The sequence below is a fragment of the Protomyctophum bolini genome (assembly GCF_963924005.1).
Source record: "Protomyctophum bolini genome assembly, chromosome: 16".
NCBI lineage: Eukaryota > Metazoa > Chordata > Actinopteri > Myctophiformes > Myctophidae > Protomyctophum > Protomyctophum bolini.
The window spans coordinates 7,806,759-7,830,898 of NC_137877.1; the positions used below are offsets into that span (position 1 = coordinate 7,806,759).

Sequence of the window (24,140 nt, forward strand, 5' to 3'; positions counted from 1 at the left end):
CAAAACAATAAATAACTGACATGAATTCCACCACTTTTATAACAGGCACAAAATGTAACAAAACTTCCAACTTCAATCTCAGCTTTCTCATTTGACACAGCGATCTTAACTGACATAACAGAATAAAGGTGACATTATATAATAGAAAATCATGATAAGCTTGGACTTGTATAAACGCATAGCCTAATTATAATCTTTCAGCGGGAGCTGGTTTTCCATTCTACTGAATGAAATAATATAAACTAACCACAATGCCAAATCAAAAAAGCACATATCAGAATCCAATATCAAAGAATTGATTATCAGCATCTTGCCAGGTCAATTTAGAAATGCATCGGTTTTGTGTTTCTGAAGGTAGTACGCTACAGATCCAGCCTGCTGGACCCTTGCTGCTTGTCTCTAGTCCTCTGTGATAAACAGTGCTTCCCAGACGTTAACAGTCACCCTCCGTTGGGTCTCAGCCTTGTAGGAACAAGCCCTCCAGACACGAAGCTTTAGCCTCAGTCGGCGCCCCATGCAGCTTTACCCTGTGTACACCTCTCGGTCTCTTCACCTGACACTTGGTTCAGTAGCAGCCATCTTTCCAGCTGCCATCCCTCAGGGCACTCAGGGCAGCCAGGCTCTTTGGGGGAGGCAGTAAACTGTGAAGAGACAGGTAAGGTTTGGTAGTTAGTTAGTTAGTTAGTTACATTGTTTCTCAAGCCTTACAAATGGAATCAGATTAAGTGAGCTCTAAACATAACGAATATCCTTGTGTATGTTAAAAAAACATAATTTTACATTGGACAATGACCATCTTTGCCACCTAGCTGCTCTTTTGTTTTCCTACAGCTAATGGGCAGAGTGTAGTGATGTTCCCTGGAAGGTGACCCCTAAATATTTGAGTGATCCCATGACGTATCATCGTCTAGCACCACCCTGCCGCAGGCCAAAATAACAATATCTCAACACACAGAGATCTCATAAATTCCTAATGATTTTGGTGACCCCATTGCTGTAGCACCACCAAGAACCCAGGTGGTTGAGGCAGAAGTTGAGGCAAAAGTTGCCCAACTCTGGTACTGCAAGCTTGCCGTAAGTCGTAAGACACACAAAGGACGCTAAAGCACATGCTCTATGACCTCAAAAAGAGATACTTCCAGGGGAGTATGTGCTGGGTGAGCAACTTTAATTGAAATGAGTGGCCAGGGATTTTCTGTGCCCTCTGCACTGCAGTTCTTAAATCAAGCCAGAGTACAATCAAAACCAAATAGAACTTGTTTCTTGAGTTCAATGGAGAAGTGGTTCCAGGTTATATCTGGTTCCTCAAGCTATATAGCCCAATGAACACCACCATCAGCCAATTTCCAGCTGGGAGTAGGGAGCAACAGACACGTGACTAAGGGCTTCTAGTGGGGATTTTAGATTTCTTAAGGTCCCTATACACCAGAAGCATTAGTTCTTTCTTGCAATACATTTCCCCCAATATATACATCCCAAATGTACCCATAATACAAAATGTAACACTGAAGAAGTCTTGAATTGAATCATTCTAATGGCTTACCTGCGTATGGGCTGGGCGATTTTACTGGGACGCGGCGTCACATTGGTTCCTACAAAAGAAGCTGGGCGAGGTAGGGAACTGCGAGGAGCAGCAGATTGGGTGGAGACGTGTTTTAGAGGTTGCGGTACAGAGGTACTGCTGGGTTTAATGGGTTGGGGCAGGGTTCCGTTGCAGGGGATAGAGTGTAGACTGACAGAGGAGGAAAGAGTGGTGGCGGGGGGACCCTGCTGGACTGTCGGGCTGACGTAGGCGGTGGCTTTCAGAGGGTGCCGGGGCGTGGTAGGGAAGTTTCCCACACTCTGGACCCGCTGACTGAGTTGGCCTGGGGAAGGAACTGGAACACAGGACAAAGCAAAAGCAAGATTAAGGCTCTTTACGTCAGTAACTTCTTTGCAAGTAACACGCTCAAATCTTGTTGAAATGTACTTTTCTCAAGAAAACTGGGTAGAATAGCCTTATTAGCATGCAGGACAAAAAGTGTTTTGTGTTGCTACCATGGTTTTATCCTCGGCTTCGGGTTCTTGGAAACGCCCCCCCCAGCCACTGCGTTAGTTTTACTGAGGTTAGGTTTAGGTATAGTTTACTGAGGTTAGGTTTAGGTATAGTTTTACTGAGGTTAAGGTTAGGGTTAGGTTTAGGTATAGTTTTACTGAGGTTAAGGTTAGGGTTAGGTTTAGGTATAGTTTTACTGAGGTTAAAGTTAGGGTTAGGGTTAGGTTTAGGTATAGTTTTACTGAGGTTAAGGTTAGGGTTAGGTTTAGGTGTAGGCTGTCAATCACAGCGACTGGCCAGTCACAGCGCACCCTCTACGCCACTCTGTACTCAACCCGAGGATAAAACCATGGTAGCTTTTTTGAAGGATTTATTTCTGCATACGGAGGAGGCATGTCTTACTAGACGACTGGAGTCGTGCAAGCCCATTGGACGAGTCAAAACTCTGGCTGTTCCGGAGGGAGGACATCATTGGCAAGGAAGAGGGACCGTGGGAGGGGTTGACAGGGGAAGCCAGGCTTGGAATACTGAGGACACTAGGCATGCTGGGAGCTCGGAGCAGGTTGGGCATGCTTCTGCGAAGCTTGTCTATGCAACCGTACCAACAAAGCAGATCAAGCGTTTTTTTAGACACTACATAATTCAGACATTTTCAGCTTCAGACATTGTGAGACAAAGTGTACAGAACATTTATGAGAAAGACATTTATTCTTGGAAGCTTTCACAAGGGTTTTTGTGCTTACAAGCAGTGTGTTCATTCCATGAACTTAATTACATAAATACGATACAGTAATATAATATTTAATAACTATAATACTAAATAAAACTAACAAAACAGGAGATTACACTTTATGAACCAAATCAAACGTTTCTTTTTTTTTACGCTTTCATAAAAACATCCATGTCATGCTTTCATGACATAATAAAAACAGATAATCAATCAGCTTGTTAACTTCATTTATGATGCCCCATAAAAAAATTAGACTTCCTATCCTCCTCACTTAGCATAAAATAACAATGGTACAAAGAGAACACCATAAACGTGCCCTAACTTTCAATTAAACCAGTGGAGGGGAAGTTTAAATCAGAATTACAACCCTACCCAAGGATACCATTCTCATCCTATCATCAAGGGGTCCTACTTTAATCCGTCTTGGCACAAACTGAACCCATCTGGTCAGAGCAGAGGCATCTCAAATTAGTGTAACTGATGGCCTGGCTTACGGAGACGTTTTATGCTGTGCAGTGTGGATAGTGAATTCCTCATATTAAGAATTGGGTCGCAAAACAATCTAAAACATTTGTGGTCACAACTAACTACCCAAAAAGAAGGGGAAAAAAGGGTTAATACAACAACAATAATACATAAATTAATGAACTTCCATGCTCACCTGTGCCGTTCCTGTAGCCTGCATGCATGTCTGTGGTCAGACTTGACGGGCCAGAGTATTGGGAGAGTCCACTGAGGGGGTACTGTGGGGTGGAGGGACTACGTCTGCAGTCTCTGATACTACTGAAGGTGTGGGAGTGGGGCAGGCCGCCCCGCTGCATAGACCCGGTGCGGAACAGCCGAGGCTGGGGGGGAGGGAGCTGGTCGTAGCCTTCGTCATCCTCGTCCTCCTCCTCCAGGTCCATCTCACTGCGCCTGAGGGAGTGTATGGAGAAGCTGGAGCTTCTGCGGCTGACTGTGGTTGATGTAGAGGCATAGTCTTGTCGGAGACCTTGAGAAAGAGGAATCAACATGTTGGACTGGGGGCAGGCAAGTGGACCCTGAACCTCACAGATTCTAATCTCTCAATACATATTCCGCTACAGCAGAAGACAAAGCAAAAAATAAAAAATGAAAAAAATAAATTTGTTCTTGTATTTATAGGGAAATTAAAGACCTGCTCATCAAATGATATCACAGCTAAGTGAGCCAACTCGAGCCAGACTATTCAAAGGTCAAACAGTGAATCTTTCATTTGATGTGAACGACTACCTCCTTGCCAGCAGTGTAATCAGCTTGCTCCCAGTGCATGTACAGAATGCCACCCTGTCTCCAGATCTTCAGAATGTTGCAGCCTATTGTATTGTTTTAATAAGGCGTCGGCAGCAGCTCATGCATCATAATGTTTTGTCCTGCTCTATGTTAACAACTTCTTCTAGTTAGAAAATACTAAACAAATACAATGGACAGTGGGACACATGACTCACTTTCCTCCTGAAGACGCGCCATGACCTGGACATCTGTCATGTCCTGCAGCTTGTAGCCCATAGAGATGGTGTCATCCTCCAGCTCTGACACGCCCAGCTCACTGTCCAAGGAGGACTGGGGGCTGATTGCTGCATGTTTGCGACCAGCATCTATAAACAAGGCAGAGTCAGTCAGAGTCAGACAATGATCTAGCCTGAGGGCCGGCGGCATATCGGCCATAACCGGGCCTGCATATCTTCCAGACTGCGTAAAGAAGTTATTGTATATTCAGCCAAGAAGGCAAGAAAGCAGGAGAAATTGCACTTCAGCTGTACATGTGGATGGGATATAAGCACGACAAATGTACACACACTCTCATAAGACAGACGTTCGGAGATCTCTGCCTAACAAAACATCTGGTGAGATGACATGTAAATTCAAGGTAGGGCCTTGAGCTGGGTGGTAACAATTAAACCAGCATTGCGAAGCAAAAACTTCAATTGAGGGCGGCATCATGATTGGTTTTCAAAGCAGTGGGTGAAGGTCTAGCATTGAATTTAGATGTCACCAGCCGTTTAACCCATTCTGACCGGGCACCCATTTTGGTGTCAGCATCATGTTATGCTTTAGCTATTGAAAAATAGCAGATCTACAAGCTCATAGCGCGCCACCGAGTGGCGCGCTACGAGCTTGTAGGTCTGCTATTTTTGAAAAATCGAAGAACGACTGACATTTTTCAGAATCTGATCTCAGGTCAGAATGGGTTAATCAGACCAGTGTGTGTCCAGTGGAAACCTCGTATGAATCTGATCTCAGGTCAGATTCATAATGGGTTAAACAGTAGGCGGAGATCTCTACACATACCCAGAAAGGAACTCTCACAAACGTGCGAACCTGCCGACATGTGCACTACATAGTCACATATTAAAAATAGACTTCCGTGTAACACACACTGGACGAAACTGCAGTAGATGAAAAGTAGAGCATGAAGACGGATTATCAGCATGACGTCTTACTGTGGAGCGCGGCGCTGGAGAGGAAGGTGGGAGTTCTGTCAGCTAGGCTGCAGCAGACCCTTCCTGCAGGGGCTGGGAGGGTCTGCTGTAAAGGTTGTAAAGGTTGACTGGATGAAGGGAACGGAGCTGGGAGGAGAGAGAGAGAGAGAGGGAGAGAGAGAGACAGTGGAAGGGAGAAGCGTTTTAACCACAGCACCCCAGAACATTCGGCAGAAATAGGTGAACATGATTCGACTGAACATAGATCTGGAAGATCTACAAGCTCACAATGCATCACGTTGGGATGCGTTGTAACTTGTGAGCTTGTAGATCTGCTATTTCTGCTATTTGATGTACAACCAAGTATGGTTGAAACACAGAATAAAGTCTAATCTATACTTCGGTTGCCAAAAATAACTTTCGAGTGATGTGACACTTATTTTCTGAATGTCAAAATCCCCAAATTAAATAAAGCCATTAACGAGCGATCGTATTAAATGCTATGTTATTATTAGTATCTCCAATACTGTGAGTGGTTCTTCCTTAAATGTCTTCTTTGCACTTCATCATGTAGCATTGCATCAGGTATGCAAACCTTGCATTTTCCAAAGAACAGACCGGTGGAAAAGAATACAGCAGCAGCACATTTTCCTCATGTAATGATCGCACAATAAGTAGTGTCTTATTGCTTAAACGACATTACAAAGACAAGAATCCTCAGATATCCGATGACCTACACGTAATACGACACTCAAGGTCACTCGTAGTATATTGAGCTACTGATTTTTATATGCGCTCAATAACGACGAGGATATGTGGCTTCTTGGTTATTATATGCAACACCTGTCAAATGTGCAAATTATGATCAGTATAGAGGAATTCTAGCAACCCCCTTTTTTTTTGGGTTAGTGGTGGTTAGATATGATTGCACCGGTGCGTGTGTGTGTGTGCGCATTAATTTGTTACCTGGGGAATCGGTTAGTGCAGCAGGTTTAGTATAAGGCAGGACGGGACAGCTGAGGGTGGACAGACCCTCTATGCAGCTGTAAGGACGTACAGAGGGGACACCTCGCCACCGCTTGGCTAGGAGGGACAGAGACAAGGTGAGGTCAGCACACGTTGGTTATTATGAGGACAGCGGTGAGGATTAAGCACATGGTTGGTTATTATGACTCGAGACACTCACCTTGCAGTGTTGATTTCGTCGACTAATACTACGGCGAAAAATGTTCGCCGACTACCCTTTTTTCACGGACGAAAAGGGAATAAAAATGCTGCGATGACTAAAACTAAGACTAAATATATTGACAATTTCGACTAAAATGTTAGGAAGGGACTAGTGGACAAGAGATCCAGTATAAGTCATTTATAGGTGGTTGCATGCTGAAAAAAGTGTAAAAACACTCATTACGACGGCATCAAGGCCCACCAAAATTTATTTTAGTCGATTAAATCTACGGTTGATTAAAACAAAAAACAAATGAAAAACTAGTCAAGAGACTATGACTAAAACTAAAATAAAGAATTTCTGCCAAAACAACACTGTCACCTTGTCTCTCTTTCTCTCTCTCTGTTTCTTTGTGTTTTGTCAGTCTCTCACCTTCCATTCACAAATCTATTTCCTTTCTCTTATTTACTGTACATGAGCACATACTGTGTATGCATGAGCATAGGTGTTACGATGCAACGTACTGTGAGCTTTTAGTGTGACTGGTGCACGCCTAGAATTATATTCAAGAATGTGTGCTGAAAATATGCATATATCTATAAGCCTACAGTATGCTAAAAACATTGAGTTTACCATTCTGGATTGATAGGCAGAGAGTGACAGAGACAGAGACAGAGACAGAGAGAGAGAGAGAGAGAGAGAGAGAGAGAGAGAGAGAGAGAGAGAGAGAGAGAGAGAGAGAGAGAGAGAGAGAGAGAGAGAGAGAGAGAGAGAGAGAGAGAGAGAGAGAGAGCGAGCGCAGAGCATTTGGCATTCTTAACACAATTAGCCAGTCCACTACTGGATAAAACTAGCATTCACGGCTAGTTACATAAACAACAGTTACTGGGACTCAGGAACAAGGATGTATTCATGACCCTGGGGAGGAGAGCCAACCTTCAATGAATCCATCTTTAGTAAAAGAAGAAGAGGACCCTGAATCACACGCACGCACGCACAGACAGACAGACAGACAGACAGACAGACAGACAGACAGACAGACAGGCAGGCAGGCAGGCAGGCAGGCAGGCAGGCAGGCAGGCAGGCAGGCAGGCAGGCACTCAGGAAAGGGAGGGGCCCACACTGAATAATTGATACAAGAATAGCTGATCTCTGAAATCCCTAAATAGTAAAATGGATATGGACACAAAGACACATACATGCAGTTGCATACTACAGTATACACTGTGGAGGAGACTGTCTTGCAAGCTGAATGAATCTGGTTCAAAGGAAGTATTGGAAGAAAGAAAAGACTCTAGATGGAAACCATGCAGCAGTTGACGTTTTGCTACATTTAAGTTTACAATTTTAGAATGGAGAGACCACTTTGTGCTTGACATAACATGCCTTTCAAAAGTTACAACTGGACATCTTAGGAGTTGAAGTTGTGTCACAAGGAAGAGAAAGTGACCATAGTGCTGTCTCATACTATATAATATTATAAATTATAAATTATATATTGACGCCTGGTGCAACCTATACGTTGCTCTACCTTTGATGCCGGCGCACTCTCTGTGTCTCATCAGCTATTGCTATACATCTAGCAACATAACTATTTAAAAAAAGAAAATAATAACTCCCAGGGTTCAGCAAGTGCCCTGGAAATCCTGTTGCATCACGTGGTTAAGTGTGTCACAGATTATGATCATGAGTTAGTAACACCGCAAGACAGAAGTCTAGATGTATAGTCACAGATAAAGGCCTGGTCTGGTTGTCATGATACCATACCTTGGTCCAATCTGTGACAGAGGGTCCTCTTAGCCAGTTCCACCTCTGGCCCTGGATGGTCCAGTACCAGCCTGCACCACCGGAGAGGGCTGAGGACACTCTCCTCTTGTAGCCAGGCTTTGGGACTCACGTACAGCCTGGAACAGAGAGCATCACTTGCAATTTATTCCAAGATATATCTGACGTGGTGCCTGCCTGTACTGTCCCTGTCACGGTGGACCAGCTCAGTGGCCTTGTGGTTTAATGGTCCGCTCCACCCTGAGACTGTGAGGTCAGGGTACAATCCCCAGCAGCAGTCATACCTATAAAACACTATAAACATGGCTACCCAATGCCTCTGTACTTGGCAGTCATATCCAGGGGGTATACTTAGTATATATAAAGCTGCCAAATCGTAAGGAAACGGGAGGAGATATAGGTACCTGACCTATGGGTCACATGGCTCGCGAACAGTTGGTTCCCAAGGCTACTTTATACTATTACTCACTAGAGTATACTATACGATCTCAGGGTAAAGCCGTGACCTGTGATGTGAAGGGCTGAATGTTAAGCCATACAGTACGCACGCACGCACGCACGCACGCACGCACGCACGCACGCACGCACATTTAGTTTCATTTATAACTAAGCATTTATGCTAGCATTTATGTTACGTGTCATGTGTTTTGTTGACCGACTATAATTTACAGTTTAAGAGGCATATAGTCTGTCAGGAGTCCAATCGATTAATATTAGTGCACAATATTTCCACTTTGAACCAAAATAGGAGAAAACTGTTCAAATGTATGATGCAATATGTTACAAAACTGAACATGATGTTGACCCATGCAATGCCACACTCGTAGACTGTAGTATTGTGTGGCATTGCAAACTGTGCAAATTGAAAGTGTTTAGCATTAAATGTAATAATGTATGTACGGTAATGTATGTGGGGTTTTTTTTTTGTTGTTATTTTTTTATTTGTTCTGTATTTATGAACATTGCCTGATGTTTCTTCAAAGATTGTGTTTGTATTTGTGCTGCCAAGGGGATGTGGGGGGGAAATATATGTAAATAATTACTGAAATTGAAATTACTTTGTTGTAATGAAAAATCAATAAACATAATTATGTTTAAAAAGAAATGTAATAATGGCAGACAGACTATAGTACAAACTGCTATTAAAACATAACTGAACGGAGATTAAAAGAAAATAGAGCAGAAAATGATGTATTTGTTCATGAATCAATCTGTGCCTCCATTAGAACAACACAACAGCTGGAGACCTTGAGGGATGTGGCAATGAGTTTTACAGCAGTAATATATGAATCTCAGTTCAATGACCCGGACAGGCAAGACCAATTTACAGCCCTGTGTAAAGGGAGAGGTTTTTACGTCTATACACACTTAGGCTGTGGGCCCTGAAATGTCCACTGTGCCTTGTACTTACTTCTTTATTGCTGGTCACAGCAGTGATCAAACCAATAATGTGAAACTTGAGAGCTTAATGACAGCAGCAATTTCCTGTCTTTATAAGGTGACCGTGCCCTGATAATGTGGCCATGGCCCATGTTTCTACATTTAGTCTATATCCAGCCTTCCAAGCTCCAGGGCTGTGAATAAATCCATCTCTAGTGTGGCCTGCACTCTTTCAGATAGATTACTGGGTCTGTGCCATGCTGTCAAATCATCATTTCCCGCATCTTAGAGATACAGAGCACAGACAAACAGCATAGACAAGATATGCAAATAGCCACCCTATACCACCTCAGGAAATGATGGCCCTATTTTATAAACTACAACAGGAATGCTAGCTTATTCCCAGTCAAACCTATGACTAACCACTGGGAGCTTTTTGTTCAAATGTGTGTTTTATATATAAAAATGAACAATGAAGGAAACACATTTTAAATGAACTATCAAACATGAAAACATATATGCGTTACTATCTGAATCCCAAACCAGGCCAAAAAGGGTTGTCACTTCTGTGTAGGACTGCCAAAGAGTGCAAAGAACTAACCTCTGTTGGCAACTAGGTCATAGACAGAAGAACTTGGAGCCGATTAGTTCTGTTAAATGGAGTGAGAAGATATCAATACATCCAAGAAGGGTAAACGTTGGATGCCATGATAAATGCTGCAATTGAATTTGTGCTGCATGAAGTGTGTGCTACATTTTCCACATCACTAGATTCACTAGTCAGCATGTTAGTATAGGAAGAGCTACCTCGCTCAGCAGATATTGTGCTTCCGTTAAGCCCGCAGGAGCTAAAACAAATCCACCAAGTAACTGAAACTGACTGGAAGGATGTCTGCATGTCTCTAATCCGTGTCACTGTCTTGAAGCTGATATAAAACGTGCTGGTGAATATAAAAAAAAGGCTCTTTACACACAGTGCGATTATTATGGACAGCTCTTTTGATAATATATTTGTTTGAAGCCTTTTGTTTCTCACATCAATGGGCCTGCATGGATGCCTGTGTGTGTGTGTGTGTGTGTGTGTGTGTGTGTGTGTACATCCATACTGCACACAGCTGGTATCCAGAGATACAGCCTAAAAAGGATTGTAATATACACACACGTACTGTACACACACACACACACACACACACACGCACACACACACACACACACACACACACACACACACACACACTACACACACGTCTATAATTGGTTACAGTTTAAAGACAAATCTTTGTTTAAATGTGTTGTTGATTGACGTATGGATGGAAATTGGCAACAATGGTTTTAATTTGGTCAATAAAACAGAATAACAGCGGTTAGGTTAGGTTACCAGCATTCAGGCTCTCCAATTGGAAGAAGGGTGCTGATGTCTAAAAGATCGACCTCGTCCAGAACCGTAGGTCCAGTGGCGCCGCTGCTGTCCTCCACAGCATCAGGCGATAACGAGGTCGGCTGAAAATAAGCAAAGGGCTCCTCCGTTAAACTGTATGGTCCAAGGGCACAGGGATGCGATTGCGTTGGACTTAAAACGCCATAAGTCCCAGATAGATTCCCATTATTTGAGCACGCTGTATTCCCGTGCGGACACAATGATGTTGGTAGATGCGGGCCGTTTGTGCAATTGTTTACAGCGTTCGCTCGTGTCCGCAATTGTTCGTTTTGCCTCTCCAATTTTCGGACCAATTCTTGAAGCTTAATCACCTCAAGCTCCGCGTTGGCAATTTTATTGTTACCATTCACGTCTGCCATCAACTGGGGGTTCAACACTTCGGCTTCCATTTGCTAAAACACACATTGAGAACAGGACAAATAACACGGCCTGCATAGAGAGAGGGTCCAATTCAATTCAGATATAGTCAGTAGTGTCTTGATTCCCCCCGTTCCCGTTGTTGTCCTCCGCACGCACGGATTTGAGCACAAGACTGGGCCAGCCCACCCACTCCAAAGATGCTGCGTGCAGCCAGCCAGACCATAGCAGCGGCATCACCGCCTCCATCTGATTGGTCGGTAGGACGTACTCAAAATCACATCACACCACCACTGATGTGGAAATCACAGAGAGAGTAAATTCCATTTAAAATATAGCCTGTTATGATAGCCTGCTGCCCTATTAGCAGTTCAATTATCTATAGGATGCAGCACCACATTTTTGTAGAAAACCTCCTGACTTGGAAATTAATTATGGAATTGTGGAAGATATTAAAATTAAAGGTAGGGTAAACTGCCAATTATTTTGTTGGTTAAAACAAGTTATTTTCTTAATTCCCCCCCCCCCCCCCCCCCCAACCCCCAATTGCACTGTATGAGTTCTCTCTCCTGACTGGATACAAGGTATACCACTTGAAAATACATTTTCTGTTTACTAGAGCTGGGGAGATGTGGATGATGGATCCATGTTACAAACACATAACTAATGGTTATATTATCAGAGTAAGACTTATTAGACAAATACAAAATAAAATAAAAATAAAAACAACCCTTAAAATAAAAATAGCTATACACATTTGCAGTAGAACCTTCCATATTAACAACAAAAAATATAGTCAAAAATAAGTAAACACAGCACAATATGTTTGACACATTTATTGCATAAACACTACAGTACATTCAATGGTGATCCTATATCTATTGCACACACAACAAGCCCCCGGCCCTATATGTCTGTCTTATATATTATTACATTATACAGTAAGTCACGTAACATCTTCCACAGAGGAAGCGAAAAAATGCTATGAAAAATACAAAGATGTGGAGTACATATATTTATTGAAGATAAGCATTGAAGCACTGAGAAAACTGTTGCGCCTTTCTTCGTCCTTTTTTTCTCCAAACTTGACTACGGTAGCGGTGGTCTCAAAAACATAAGGGAACTTTGACAGGAAAAGACTCGCTCACCGTATAAACAAAGAAGTAAAACTCCTTAGACTTGAGACTTAGAAAAATAAAATGTATTTTATTTTAAGATGCTGTGCTCATGGTGCTCTGTGCTCATGGTGAGATTAAAAAGCAAAACGTTTTCGGTCCTCAGACCTTCGTCAGTGCTATGGTTTTTTACAGACAAAAAAGACAAAAGCAAGTTCTTTGTCTGTAAAAAACCATAGCATGTGCAACACTTAGGCCTACAATATTATGCGCAAAGACCTTGCTCACCAACATTTATTGATAAACATAAATATTCTTCCTCATACTTTCTTCAAAGGTTTGAGACAGGAATATTCAGCGTCGCCATTTTTCTGTGAAGAAACAAAGAGTCAATTACATTAAGTTGTAAACTCTCCAATACATACAAATAAACAACCTTTAGTCAGTGGGATTTTGTTATTGCATGTAAACTCATTGAGTCAAAGTATTTTCATAGAGGCATATAACTGTATGTATGTATTGATTGATTGATTCATTCATTAATTTGATTGATTGAATCAATCAGTTTGCAGAATTACAGTACATTTAAAGCACAACTCAATACAAAGACTGTTAACTGTGAGTGGACGACCCAATAAAGCATTACACTTGTTTACAAGAGGGTCCACCTTGTTCAATTCATCAAAACATTTAGAGACGTACAAATAGACACTTCTATATATAGTAAAAAAGAACAGAACAGGAATTCATCATAAAGGAGGTAAAAAGGGGTTGGCTACACCAAGCTTGTCAGTGATGAGGGTGTCATTCCATTTGATGTTTTGGTTCTGGTTCTGGTTTTTAGTTTCTGACCACAGCCTATAGTTGTTTAGTAGCTTCCAGAGCTCCAGGGGATTGTTTTTGTTTTCCTCAGCTTTATCATTGGCCTACCTCTGGTGACATCAAAGCAGTTCTCGCAGTGCACCGTGCGTCTGTATATCCACATGCTGTCCCCAGCCTTCAGGTTACCCAGAGTGCAGTTGCACACCTCACACTGTGAAAACCACAAGAAAAACAAGTTTCCTATTGATTGTTTGGTTGCACATTTCCTGACTCAACAGAACAATTGAGACCTTTTTATATACATAAGGGAGTCTGTTATTTTCAAAGAGAAACATGGTCACGGAAGAGCGGTGAGTTGAGTAGTACTATTGAATATATTCAAATAGTACATGTTGATGACATAATACATGGCATCAACAAATACAAACACTATTATGTACAGTACAAAGGAGATGGGAAATTACCTCCTCTTGTGGATGTTTTTTCAGGCTAATTTTGAATGGGTCATGGGGCTTAGAATAGAATATAGTGTCCTCTCCACTCCTTGGGGTGTTTTTTTGTCCTCTGCATTTATTTACCCATCCTACAACTGTAGGAGCAATTAGCATCCATTTTACGGCGCTCAGTGAGCAATAAGGAGTTAAGAGTCTTCCTCAGGGCCCGGGCGGCCGTCTGGGCACCTTGGCTGGTAATCCAGTCTGGCAGTGTGCCGCGGGTTTGACTCCCGATCCCGACGGCCTTTACTGCGTGTCACCCACCCATCTCTCTCCCCATTTCCTGTCAGCCTATACTGTATACCTATCCCTCTATAAAAAATAAATAAAAATAAAGGCGAAAGCCACAAAAACATTTTAAAAAAGGAGTCTTGTCAGGGACACATATTGCCTGAAATCGTACCTGGGACAACCAGGGGCTCTGGCTTCCCATGCAGGCTTAAGGCCAAGAAGTAGTCGGATGAGCTTGTCTTGGGGGAGGTCTGGAGCTTAGTTTTGAGTAACATTGAGATGAGCAAGCATAATCAGAGGAGCAAGAAATAATCAAAATGGCATTGAATGAGGGTTCCAGCTATAGTCTTGACTCTTGAGAGCACTTTTGTATACAAAAGAGGAAATCCTGGCCCAAAACCTTATTCTTTGATTGACTTGATTGAAAATGCAGTTTGTAGTACATTTCAAAGAAAGTACAGGTCAATACAAAATCTGTTGCGAGGATAAAACCAGAAAAATCACTAAAACTGGTTAACATCAGATTATTCTTGATCACTTAAGTTTTTATGCAATTTTTTTAACGTGTCAGTTTGTTGTCAAGAACACAGCCCACATAGGTAACCTCTTCTTTGCTTGAGATTACCATAGCCTATCGTGAACTCAAAAGAATGGATTCTGTTTTTACCAAGGTGTAATTGACAGTATACTTCACCTTAAAGCATGAGGCGTGGCAGTTAATCTTCATGTCGTCCAGGACCATCTTGGCCTCAGAGTTGAAGGGCTTACGGCATGAAGAGCACAGATCTTTCTCGAGCACTTTCCTGCAGAGACCATGCAGGTATACCAGGACATCATCAGTAAGCCCATAAGCCCCCATAACAAAGCGGAACTTTTACTATAACTAGCACTGTTTTACTATACAAGAGACATTGTAGCAGGAGAGCCAACATTATCCTCAAGGACCCATCCCACCCAGGTCATCACCTGCTGCAACTCATGCCCACAGGGAGGCGCTATAAAGTCATCAAGGCAAGGATGAACAGACTGAAAAACAGTTTCTACCCCAGAGCAGTCATAGCTCTAAACACTGACACAGTACTTGACACTTTATGGACTAAAAGGACTTATTATGTCTTTTGTTTTAAATGCACTGAGCTAGATTGCAAATCAATTTCGTTGTCTTGTACAATGACAATAAAGATATTCTGATTCTGATTTCATTGTTTTTATACCTCTCAGGAGATGAGTAGGTGGTCTTGATAGAAGATTTAGACAGTAGGTTATCCACCCTGGTTTGAATTGAAAGTTAAACTTCTATCAGTTTCTGAAGATATATATACATTAGTTAGTATACAGTATAAAATTAGGGTTTAAGAAAGGCAATTATCCAATACCTGCTGTCCTTGTAGGATGTCGGCGAGTAGACAGTAGGACTGGTGGCGCTGCAGAAAAATCAAATCAGATTAAAGCAATGTTTCATATTATAAGTTATGACACCGTTCAGACCAGCCTCCAGCCTGTGTATGACATTGCTCAACTTCAGTTGAGCAGTGCTGATGAAGTTCATTACTGTGTACATCATTCACCGCTGAAGGCGTGCTTTCATTGCTTTACATATTCACCTGGATCTGGATTCTAGTCTGGGTGTATTGTGTATACTGAATAAAGATACTCTTTTACAAGTGAGTGAATTGTGTAGTTGATATAGGCTATAGTCCTTACTTGGGCTCGGAGCTGATAGTGTAGGAGGTGGTACGGGTGACGGTCGATGGGGTGTCATCACTGGTGCTATATGAACTGTAACTGTGCAATGAAAGAGAAAACAAATGCTTTGAAAATAGTTATTTTGATCTTAGTTTTGCTGCTGCACAGTTATTATATATTACATATAGTTAAGTTATCTTGACAGTCAATTACACTTGATTCCTTATATTGTCTGGTTTTAGGACTGTCATTGTACATTTTAGTGGTGGACAGTAAAAGAGTACATTTACTTGAATACTGTACCTGAGTACATTTATACAGTATCTGTACTTTACTTCAGTATTTGTATTTTTTTATCCGTATGACTTTTACAACATTTCAGAGATAAATGTTGTACTCTACATTTCGAGGAAAGGAAAAACTACAGACTCACCCACTGACTTGTCCTATTTCAAATAATAGCGAAAATAGCAGATCTACATACAAGCTCACAACATATTGCGTTGTGAGCTTGTAGATTTTCTATTCACTTTTATTTATTTTTTACATTTGTGGAAAATGTTTGTTAGGTTTTAAGAAAGACAATTATCCAATACCTGCTGTTGTAGGATGTCGGCGAGAAGACAGTAGGACTGGTGGCGCTGCAGATAAATCAAATCAGATAAAAGCATGTTTCATATTGTAACACCATTCAGACCAGCCTCCATTTGTCAATGTTTGTGCTGTTTCTTGTAGCCTATACTGTAACTCACTGAACAGGAGAAGAGAGGCCGGACCTCATGGACTTAGGCATGAGGCTGTCGTACAGGTCATCCTCAGCCCTGTGAAGACATTATAAACCACCATTACATTACATTACATTACGTTAGTTAGGGTTTACCAGACAAAATAATTTAGATACAGTTATGGTTCTCTTACGAGGAGGAGGTTCTTGTAGTGGTAGTGGTGGTTTTAGTGTCATCTCTACAAAGAAAACACATGCATTTTAGCCAAGATGATAGTTATGCTGAATTGTGTTTATTTCACACAGTATGCACAATGACAAAGTATTCACACAAGTATTCACATTATGCAGTGCAGTTTATCGTTTGTGCAGGTTAGTTTTTTCTTTTTCATGTAACTCAAACTCACCGAACAGGAGAAGAGAGGTCCGACTTCATGGACTTAGGCACGAGGCTGTCGTACAGGTCACCCTCAGCCCTGTGAAGACAATAAAGACATTATCATTATCATTATTATTAACAGCCTGGTCATAAACCACCATTACATTACGTTAGTTATGGATTACCACTAGACAAAATAATTTATGGTTCTCTTACGAGGAGGAGGTTCTTGTAGTGGTAGTGGTGGTTTTAGTGTAATCTCTACAAAGAAAACACATGTGCATTTAGCCCGAGATGATACTTGCACTGTATTAATGTATTTAGGTTTATTTCACACAGTATTCACACACGTCTTCACATTACACAGTGTAGTTTGTTATCGTTTGTGCAGGTTAGTTTTTCATGTAACTCAAACTCACCGAACAGGAGTCAGCAGGTCGGACGTCGTGGACTTAGGCATGAGGCTGTCATAAAGGTCATCCTCAGCAGCCCTGTGAAGTCATTATCAACAGGCTGGTCATGAACCACGATTACTTTAGGATTTAGCATGAAAAATAGATTATTAACGGTTATTATAACTTACGAGGAGGAGGTTCTTGTCGTGGTTGTGGTGGTTTTAGTGTCATCTCTGCAAAGAAAACGCATACATTTAGCTGACAGACTATAGTACGTAGTCTCTCTAGCATGATGGTATCATAACATTCACTCAGTCAGAACTCACCCTTTACTGCCGTTGTCCACTATATCCACCTCTCTCTTGATGACGCTTGTAGTGCTTAAAGTTTGGAGATTTACATTTCAGATGTTTAGTTAGTGAATGCTAATATTTGTTGTTGTTTTTCTTTTTTATTGCAGTCAGGGCAACATACTGTACTATACCTGACAGGAGAAGAGATGTCAGACTTCGTGGATTTCCTCAGGAGAGTATCGAACGGATCATCCTCAGCCCTGGAAAGGCAACATGCAAACAGCACACATGTAAATTTAACATACATAGCATTATGTGATTAAAGTAAACAACATACATCAGAATGACAGAGTATATCTAAGCAGGAAACAATGTTATATTATATAAACAGAAACTAAATAAGGAGTGCTAGAGGATGAGGTAGTGTTATAGTGTTATATTAGTAGTGGTCATGTCTTACGTGGAGGAGGTTGTTGTAGTTTTGGTGGTCGTGGTAGTTGTACTAGTACCATCCCTGGGGAAAACAAACACGCAGAAGCTTTACCCGGTAGATGTATCAATTCACATTCACATGATGTATTTTGGTACAATAGCATATAGCCATGTGGCTCTACTTTCCTATCCATTGTCGCATAAGACTTACCCTTTAATGCTGCTTTTCACGCTCACAGTCTCTTTTTTGGACACACTGTAATTAAAAAACAAACATTAAGTACATGCACAATTACCTATTATTATAAAAATTAAATCAAGTTCCAATGACATTTGAGACGTTTCCAATGTCAATTAAAAAAAGGAAAATATTAAAATTACCTCTCTGGAGAATCGTCTTTGACAGACTTGGGCATCATGAGTGTATCATAAAGCTTGTCCTCAGTTCTACACAGTAAAATAAAAAGTGTAACATTATTATTATTATTTATTAGTATTGAAGATGAAATAATTGAATAATTATGTCAAAATGATTTTTACTAGATGTTAATTTAAAATAATTTAAAAGTTGCACACATTCCCAAGAACTTAATTTAGTCAAGAGATTATATCTTACGCTTTATTGTTTGTATCAGTTGTCTCTGTCACTTTGGTTGTTTTAGTAGATGACGAATAGGATGGGTGTGTTCTGTGTTGTCATGTGTGAACAGATATGAAAATCAATCAACGTATTATTTTCTTTTGTGATTTGTTCTTGTTCTTCTGTTTAATCTCTAACCAATATGTTTTATTATTTTATTTACCCTTTCTTGACATCAGCGAAAACCCGGTCAGTGAAGGCGGTAGGTTTATTCACAGAGGACCTACAAATACAGAGAATATTAAGGTCACACAAAATCTGTCATGTTTTTGCCCGTCTGTCTGCGATCAACCATCTTCCATGAAATTTGTTCTGTATATTTATGGTCCCAAGAAGAAGAAATCTATTATTACTTGCGCAAGCAGACTGCGCAAGTATTGTGGTCGTGCTGTCTTTTTTATGCGTATGCTCGGAGGTATATAAACTAGATGTTGATGGTGACATAATTAAGATTCAGGCCTTGGTGAAGGTCTCCACTCTACTGTGCATTCTTTATAGGGTCTAGCTAAATAATTGATATTGAAATTGAAATGGACCTGGTCCCACACATCAGATTCTATTTGTACACAGTTATCAAATCAATCATTCATTTTTTGTATAAAATGGGGTCCTATTAAGCCTAATGCAGCTCCTTGAAATTAAAATGTTTGAAAATCACAGTTGCTCAATGCTCTAGTGTCTGCTGCCTATACCTGCTAGTGCTGGTGGTGGTTTCAGTGGTCTTTCCATCCTTGGTAATGGCAGTGGTTGTGGTACTGTCAGAAAAGCAGTAGAACAGAACATTTACCTCAAGTGTCTCAGTGTGATAATGTTTTTAATAGCAGTTTGCTGAAGTGAAGGGATCAATTTTCTACCTGGTCTTAGGAGCCTCTGTATCTGTCTTGGTGCTCGTACTTCTGTAATGATATAATATTACACAATTAGACGCTCAATACATGTTTAAAAGAAACAACTGTTCTATTTTAACTTGTACTGAATTGTTGATGTTGATTGTATAACCCCAGATGTAAATATATATATTCCGAGCATTGGATGCATGCTACAGAAAAATACAGTATTTAGGGTGTTTCTACAAAGTAACTCCTCTATCATAAATAGCAGCTTTTTTAAAGTATACCTTCTGGTATAAGATGTGGAGGTCCGTCCATAGCTGGAAGGTAGTGTGCTGTCAAATAGAAGTCATAATTAATCCATGATTCTGAAGTATGTCAAGTGGATTTTGCCATTAAATTATACTCCAATATCTATATCCACTTTACTCATTGAAAAACATTGAGTATTGTTTAAAGGCAAAAGTGAAGTGCAGTATGTTTGTTGAATGGGAATACACCAACCTGCTGTCATTGAGCTCATCCTGACTTGCACTGAATCTGTGAGCAAAAGAAATAGGCTTTAAAGTAAGCACAGTTGTATCAGAACAGGATATCAGTGATGATAGAACTCAATTAAAGTCAGTTACCTCTTGCTGAGAGACTGCACCGAGGATGTCGAACTTAGTTTTGTTGGGCTTGTGGTTTCAACAGGCTCAGCCCTATGAGAACAAAAAGTGGTTAACACTGTCTGTCTTACATTTAAATGAAAGTATACAGCGATTCTGTGATAACATTAAGTCATTGTCAATGTATTGTCTAGATGGCTATATTATTTAAAGAAATGTGTAAAAGGAGAAATGTATCAAAGATTTTACCTGTCAAGAGTCTCACTGGACTTATAGCTATATCGGCCCAAAATTGTCTTGCCAAAATTGGGATCTCGACTAATGGGGGAAAAGAAGACAAAATTATTCAAACAGGATGACTTAACATAACCATGCACTGACATGTACGTGCATGTGTCCGAAAAATGTGCGACAACAGAAAACTGCACAGTATGAACTTCTATAATGAGCTCCTATGACAAGTGACACAGGTGTGGTGTCAAACCATGTGTGTACACAGTACACACACATGGTGGCTGTGGCTCAGGAGGTAGAGCAGGTCGTCCAATGACCCGTGGGTTGGCTCCTCTATGAATGAATGAACCATTGTAAAGCACTTGGAAAAGTGCTATAAAAATGCCATTCATTATACACACCCATTATACACACCCCTAGGCTAATGTATCTTTCCGAGTAGTCTATCTCTATCTATCTTTGACAATGACCCCCAACATACCCAAAACGTTATGATATTGTGCCGCATGTTTAAGATTTTGGACTACAAAAACCCTCCAAACAGACAAGGCCTCACCCCCCGACAAGGTGGTTCCGGACCCTAGGTTGAGAACCACTGGCCTATCTTATTTTATATCACAGTGAGTGACTTACTCGACTGCTTCATCCTCATCATCATCCTTCTTAATCCAGCTGCTGTCTTTTAGCAGAGAATGAGATGACTTCTTCTTGCTGTCCTCAATTGCCTGGCTAGGACTGGTGCTCTTGGCTGGAAACACGTGGTGATGACAGACATTAGTTTACTTTAAACTCAAGAGGAGCCACAGGCATTGGCAACACCATGCATAACTACTGTATTGTTGGAATGATGTTGACAAATTGACACAGAAGAAAATGTCACCTAATGTCTTATGACACTACAGTGAGTGAGTGAGTGGTAGCCTAATTAACGCTCACTCGCTCAGTGCCTGTGTGAATGCTTTCTAACCATAGCACTTACGTGTCTGGGAGGTGTAAGTCCTTCTTGTGTAAGACGACATGTTTTGTATTTTCACCTAAAATAGATGGATGAAAGGAGAACAAAGACAAAAGGAGAAAACATTAGAGCATGAACTGTATGTATATGAGCCACTAGATGGCACTGTTCATTGTGTTTGTCATGTATATTTACCAAGCACTATCAACTGTAAATATTAAATATTAGCACATTTAGATTTTAAATCAGACCATAGATATCAACTAATTCAATGTAGTCTTACTGAACCCATTTTCTACAACTTTTTGTTGATTCATTTGAAAACTAAGACTTGCAAACTTAATTTAAAGAATAAATGTAATTTTAACCAAATGTGGTTATGTTAATGACCATATTGTTAATAGCCTGGTGGTTGGAGGAGGTATTCATATAGACATTTTGACCCTGGTGTCAGTTGTAGCCTATCCAGCCTGAAGCTCATACGCTGTGATATCTCCCCAGGCCAAACAAGCATTCCATCTTGGAAGAGCGTTAGAACCTATAGATTGCAGGTTTAACACCTGTGCATGCTCAGTCATTCTATCATTGTAGTGCTTGTAGTGCTTATAGTCTGTCAAGCACTGCTCAAGCCTGACTTGCTGATTAAGCCCCAAACCAGTTTGGCTTGATTTGACCCCGTATGCAGACAGAGCAGGCACACCCGTCACCCACCCTCCACAGCATGCACCTTCCCTAAACACACCTTTGGCAACAGAACAGTGCGTGCAGCCATGGGCAACATTCCATAGACCATTCATGATAAGGATTATACACTTTCTGCTGCATGAACAGTACAGTATGAACACTATAGGCTACTCTGTGAGTGACTTATCACACACACACATCAACAACTTGTTTAAACAGTAATTTGTAATTTGTTTGACTTATGTTGCATGACGATTGTGGATCCTTTTAAGATAAATATACTAGTATAATGCATTTAATGGGACTTTTAAGTAATCATATTGCTAGGCTATCATAATGTATTTAATCAAAGTCTAAATAGGCTATGGACAGCTTCCATAAGCTTGATGTTTAATATCTGTTGTGTGAGTTGACAACACAACACCAGATAAAGGAATTTAGTTTAGGTTTAGTCAGGATGATTCTGGAACTGTAAACCCCTCAGGCACAAGCCAAATCTTACAACACATATTGGACTGTATTAGAATAATTCATCTGTGCTACAGCACATTTATACTACATTCCAAAAGTAAGAAAATGTAGATAAAAGTATTAAATCTTGATCTTGACTACATGCCATGGATTTGTAACCTGAAATTATGATTATTTTGATAAGCAATGTGTGGTTTAAATGGGGCAGGAGAAAGCTTGAAAAGAATACCAGATGCTATCTTTATTTGTTTGCACTATCAAGTTCAAGTGAGGATACCTCACTTGAGTGGATGTATCAAACATATACCAAAATGAAGGTATTAATGCTTTCATTCTGACAATAAAACACAATCTACTGCACTCCCAAAAATGAATGTGTTGGGAGCAAAAGTACTAGTAATGGATAATTAGGCTTAAAAGCTTTTGGATTTTTGACCTTCATTAGAGCATTAATTCCATTAAATAATAATTTACAGTACCACCTAATACAGCCCTAATCTATTTCACCACCAAACATCGAGTTATCTCAAAATAAGCAGTATGATACAAACGCAAACCTGTTAAAAATTGTAATTTAAGTCCTAGACTAGCACATTTTCACCCAAGCTTACAATGCTAGTGTTAATATTAATGCATTAGGAATCCGAAAAAGAGAAATAAGCTGCATACCTTTGCTGACGGTTTCTCCACACGCAAAACACGCAGCTACGAACTTTGCCAAGAGATCAGGTGTTCACAACTCTCACTGCTTTACCCCCCGGCTTTTGACCTAAAGGGAGGAGATTCCATGGCCACCTAAGGGTGTGGCATTAGACAACAATCCAATAACAGTGGGTCTCTCTCTATCTCTCTGCACTCCAATTATTGTTTTACAGGTTGAAATGGAATTAGGTGGAGTGCTGGAGAACTTGTCCATCGACATGTATTCCAGGAAATTGCCCTTTCAGCCATTGCCCTACAGTGCAGGGTGTGGAGAGTCCTGCCTTTGTTTGTAATCATCGTTTGGTGAGTCATCTCCAAAAATGAAATTCTTTAGATAACTGAACCCACCCCATAAAAAAACATTTAATTCACACGTGTCAGCTTATAGCTACCGTACAAGTCTTAATGGAATGCAAAAACAGAGGTTTGACAGTGAGAGGAGAGATTGTTTAAGAACATGATAGTGTTATCTTACTGCAATAACCTTTGAACTACTTAGTTCTACTACGTAGTTATTACTACGTGACGTTACGTGTAAACAGAACACATAACTTTCAAATGCCACCACTAACATTACACAAATTGTAAAGGGATCACTGACATCATTAGAAGCTTAATTGATAATTATACAGAGCAATGTTTTAACTATCATACATCAGCTGAACTTTTGTGTATAGATTCCCAGTAGTTTTAGCTTCGATTTAGGTTCAGTGTCGTTTTACTTGCTTCATGTATCCTGCAACGTGACAACGTATTTGTATTAGTCTGACATTTGTCACAGTGTGTGACTGGGCATTTTTTCTATTCAGACTTCATAAAAAAAACTTTTTTTGATTCCAATCTGGATAAACAAAAGATCTGATTTGGGGCACCAGTGTGAACATAGCCTTAAAACTACAGCAGTACAGCCAAAGACAGTGAAGTCATGGGTCAGGGTTCAACATAGTTGAATGCCATGTTTAGCAGAAGTTGCAGAAGTTGCTGTGTCACAAGAACTAATTAGCTAATCTGTGACCGTAGCCTCAATTTTCAAGCCTTCCCCACACACAGGAAAGAGTCTCTGTGACTCTGTCATGATAGCATCCCAGGCGCATAATCTCTGTCTCTGAAA

General features: G+C 40.7%; 2 protein-coding genes across 2 annotated transcripts; both read right to left on the reverse strand.

Moving 5' to 3' along the window:
- Positions 1 to 37: 37 nt before the first annotated feature.
- slain1a (SLAIN motif family, member 1a) lies at positions 38 to 11,458 on the reverse strand. The gene is made up of 9 exons (XM_080785347.1): positions 10,918 to 11,458; positions 8,142 to 8,278; positions 6,173 to 6,289; positions 5,228 to 5,353; positions 4,232 to 4,381; positions 3,427 to 3,756; positions 2,438 to 2,623; positions 1,544 to 1,877; positions 38 to 641 (listed from the first exon to the last, which is right to left on the reverse strand). Exons 1-9 carry the CDS (start codon positions 11,364 to 11,366, stop codon positions 566 to 568), a joined length of 1,905 nt encoding a protein of 634 aa, XP_080641473.1. The 5' UTR covers positions 11,367 to 11,458; the 3' UTR covers positions 38 to 565.
- Positions 11,459 to 12,683: 1,225 nt separating this feature from the next.
- On the reverse strand, positions 12,684 to 23,241 carry scel (sciellin). The gene is made up of 26 exons (XM_080785249.1): positions 22,997 to 23,241; positions 21,197 to 21,251; positions 20,851 to 20,965; positions 20,233 to 20,301; positions 20,005 to 20,076; positions 19,880 to 19,915; positions 19,663 to 19,710; positions 19,400 to 19,441; positions 19,238 to 19,300; positions 18,709 to 18,768; positions 18,287 to 18,352; positions 18,117 to 18,161; positions 17,934 to 17,987; positions 17,665 to 17,733; positions 17,507 to 17,560; positions 17,369 to 17,413; positions 16,814 to 16,882; positions 16,601 to 16,645; positions 16,435 to 16,503; positions 16,279 to 16,323; positions 15,701 to 15,781; positions 15,373 to 15,420; positions 15,211 to 15,267; positions 14,691 to 14,799; positions 13,380 to 13,482; positions 12,684 to 12,820 (listed from the first exon to the last, which is right to left on the reverse strand). Exons 2-26 carry the CDS (start codon positions 21,234 to 21,236, stop codon positions 12,804 to 12,806), a joined length of 1,521 nt encoding a protein of 506 aa, XP_080641375.1. The 5' UTR covers positions 21,237 to 21,251; positions 22,997 to 23,241; the 3' UTR covers positions 12,684 to 12,803.
- Between the last annotated feature and the right edge of the window lie 899 nt (positions 23,242 to 24,140).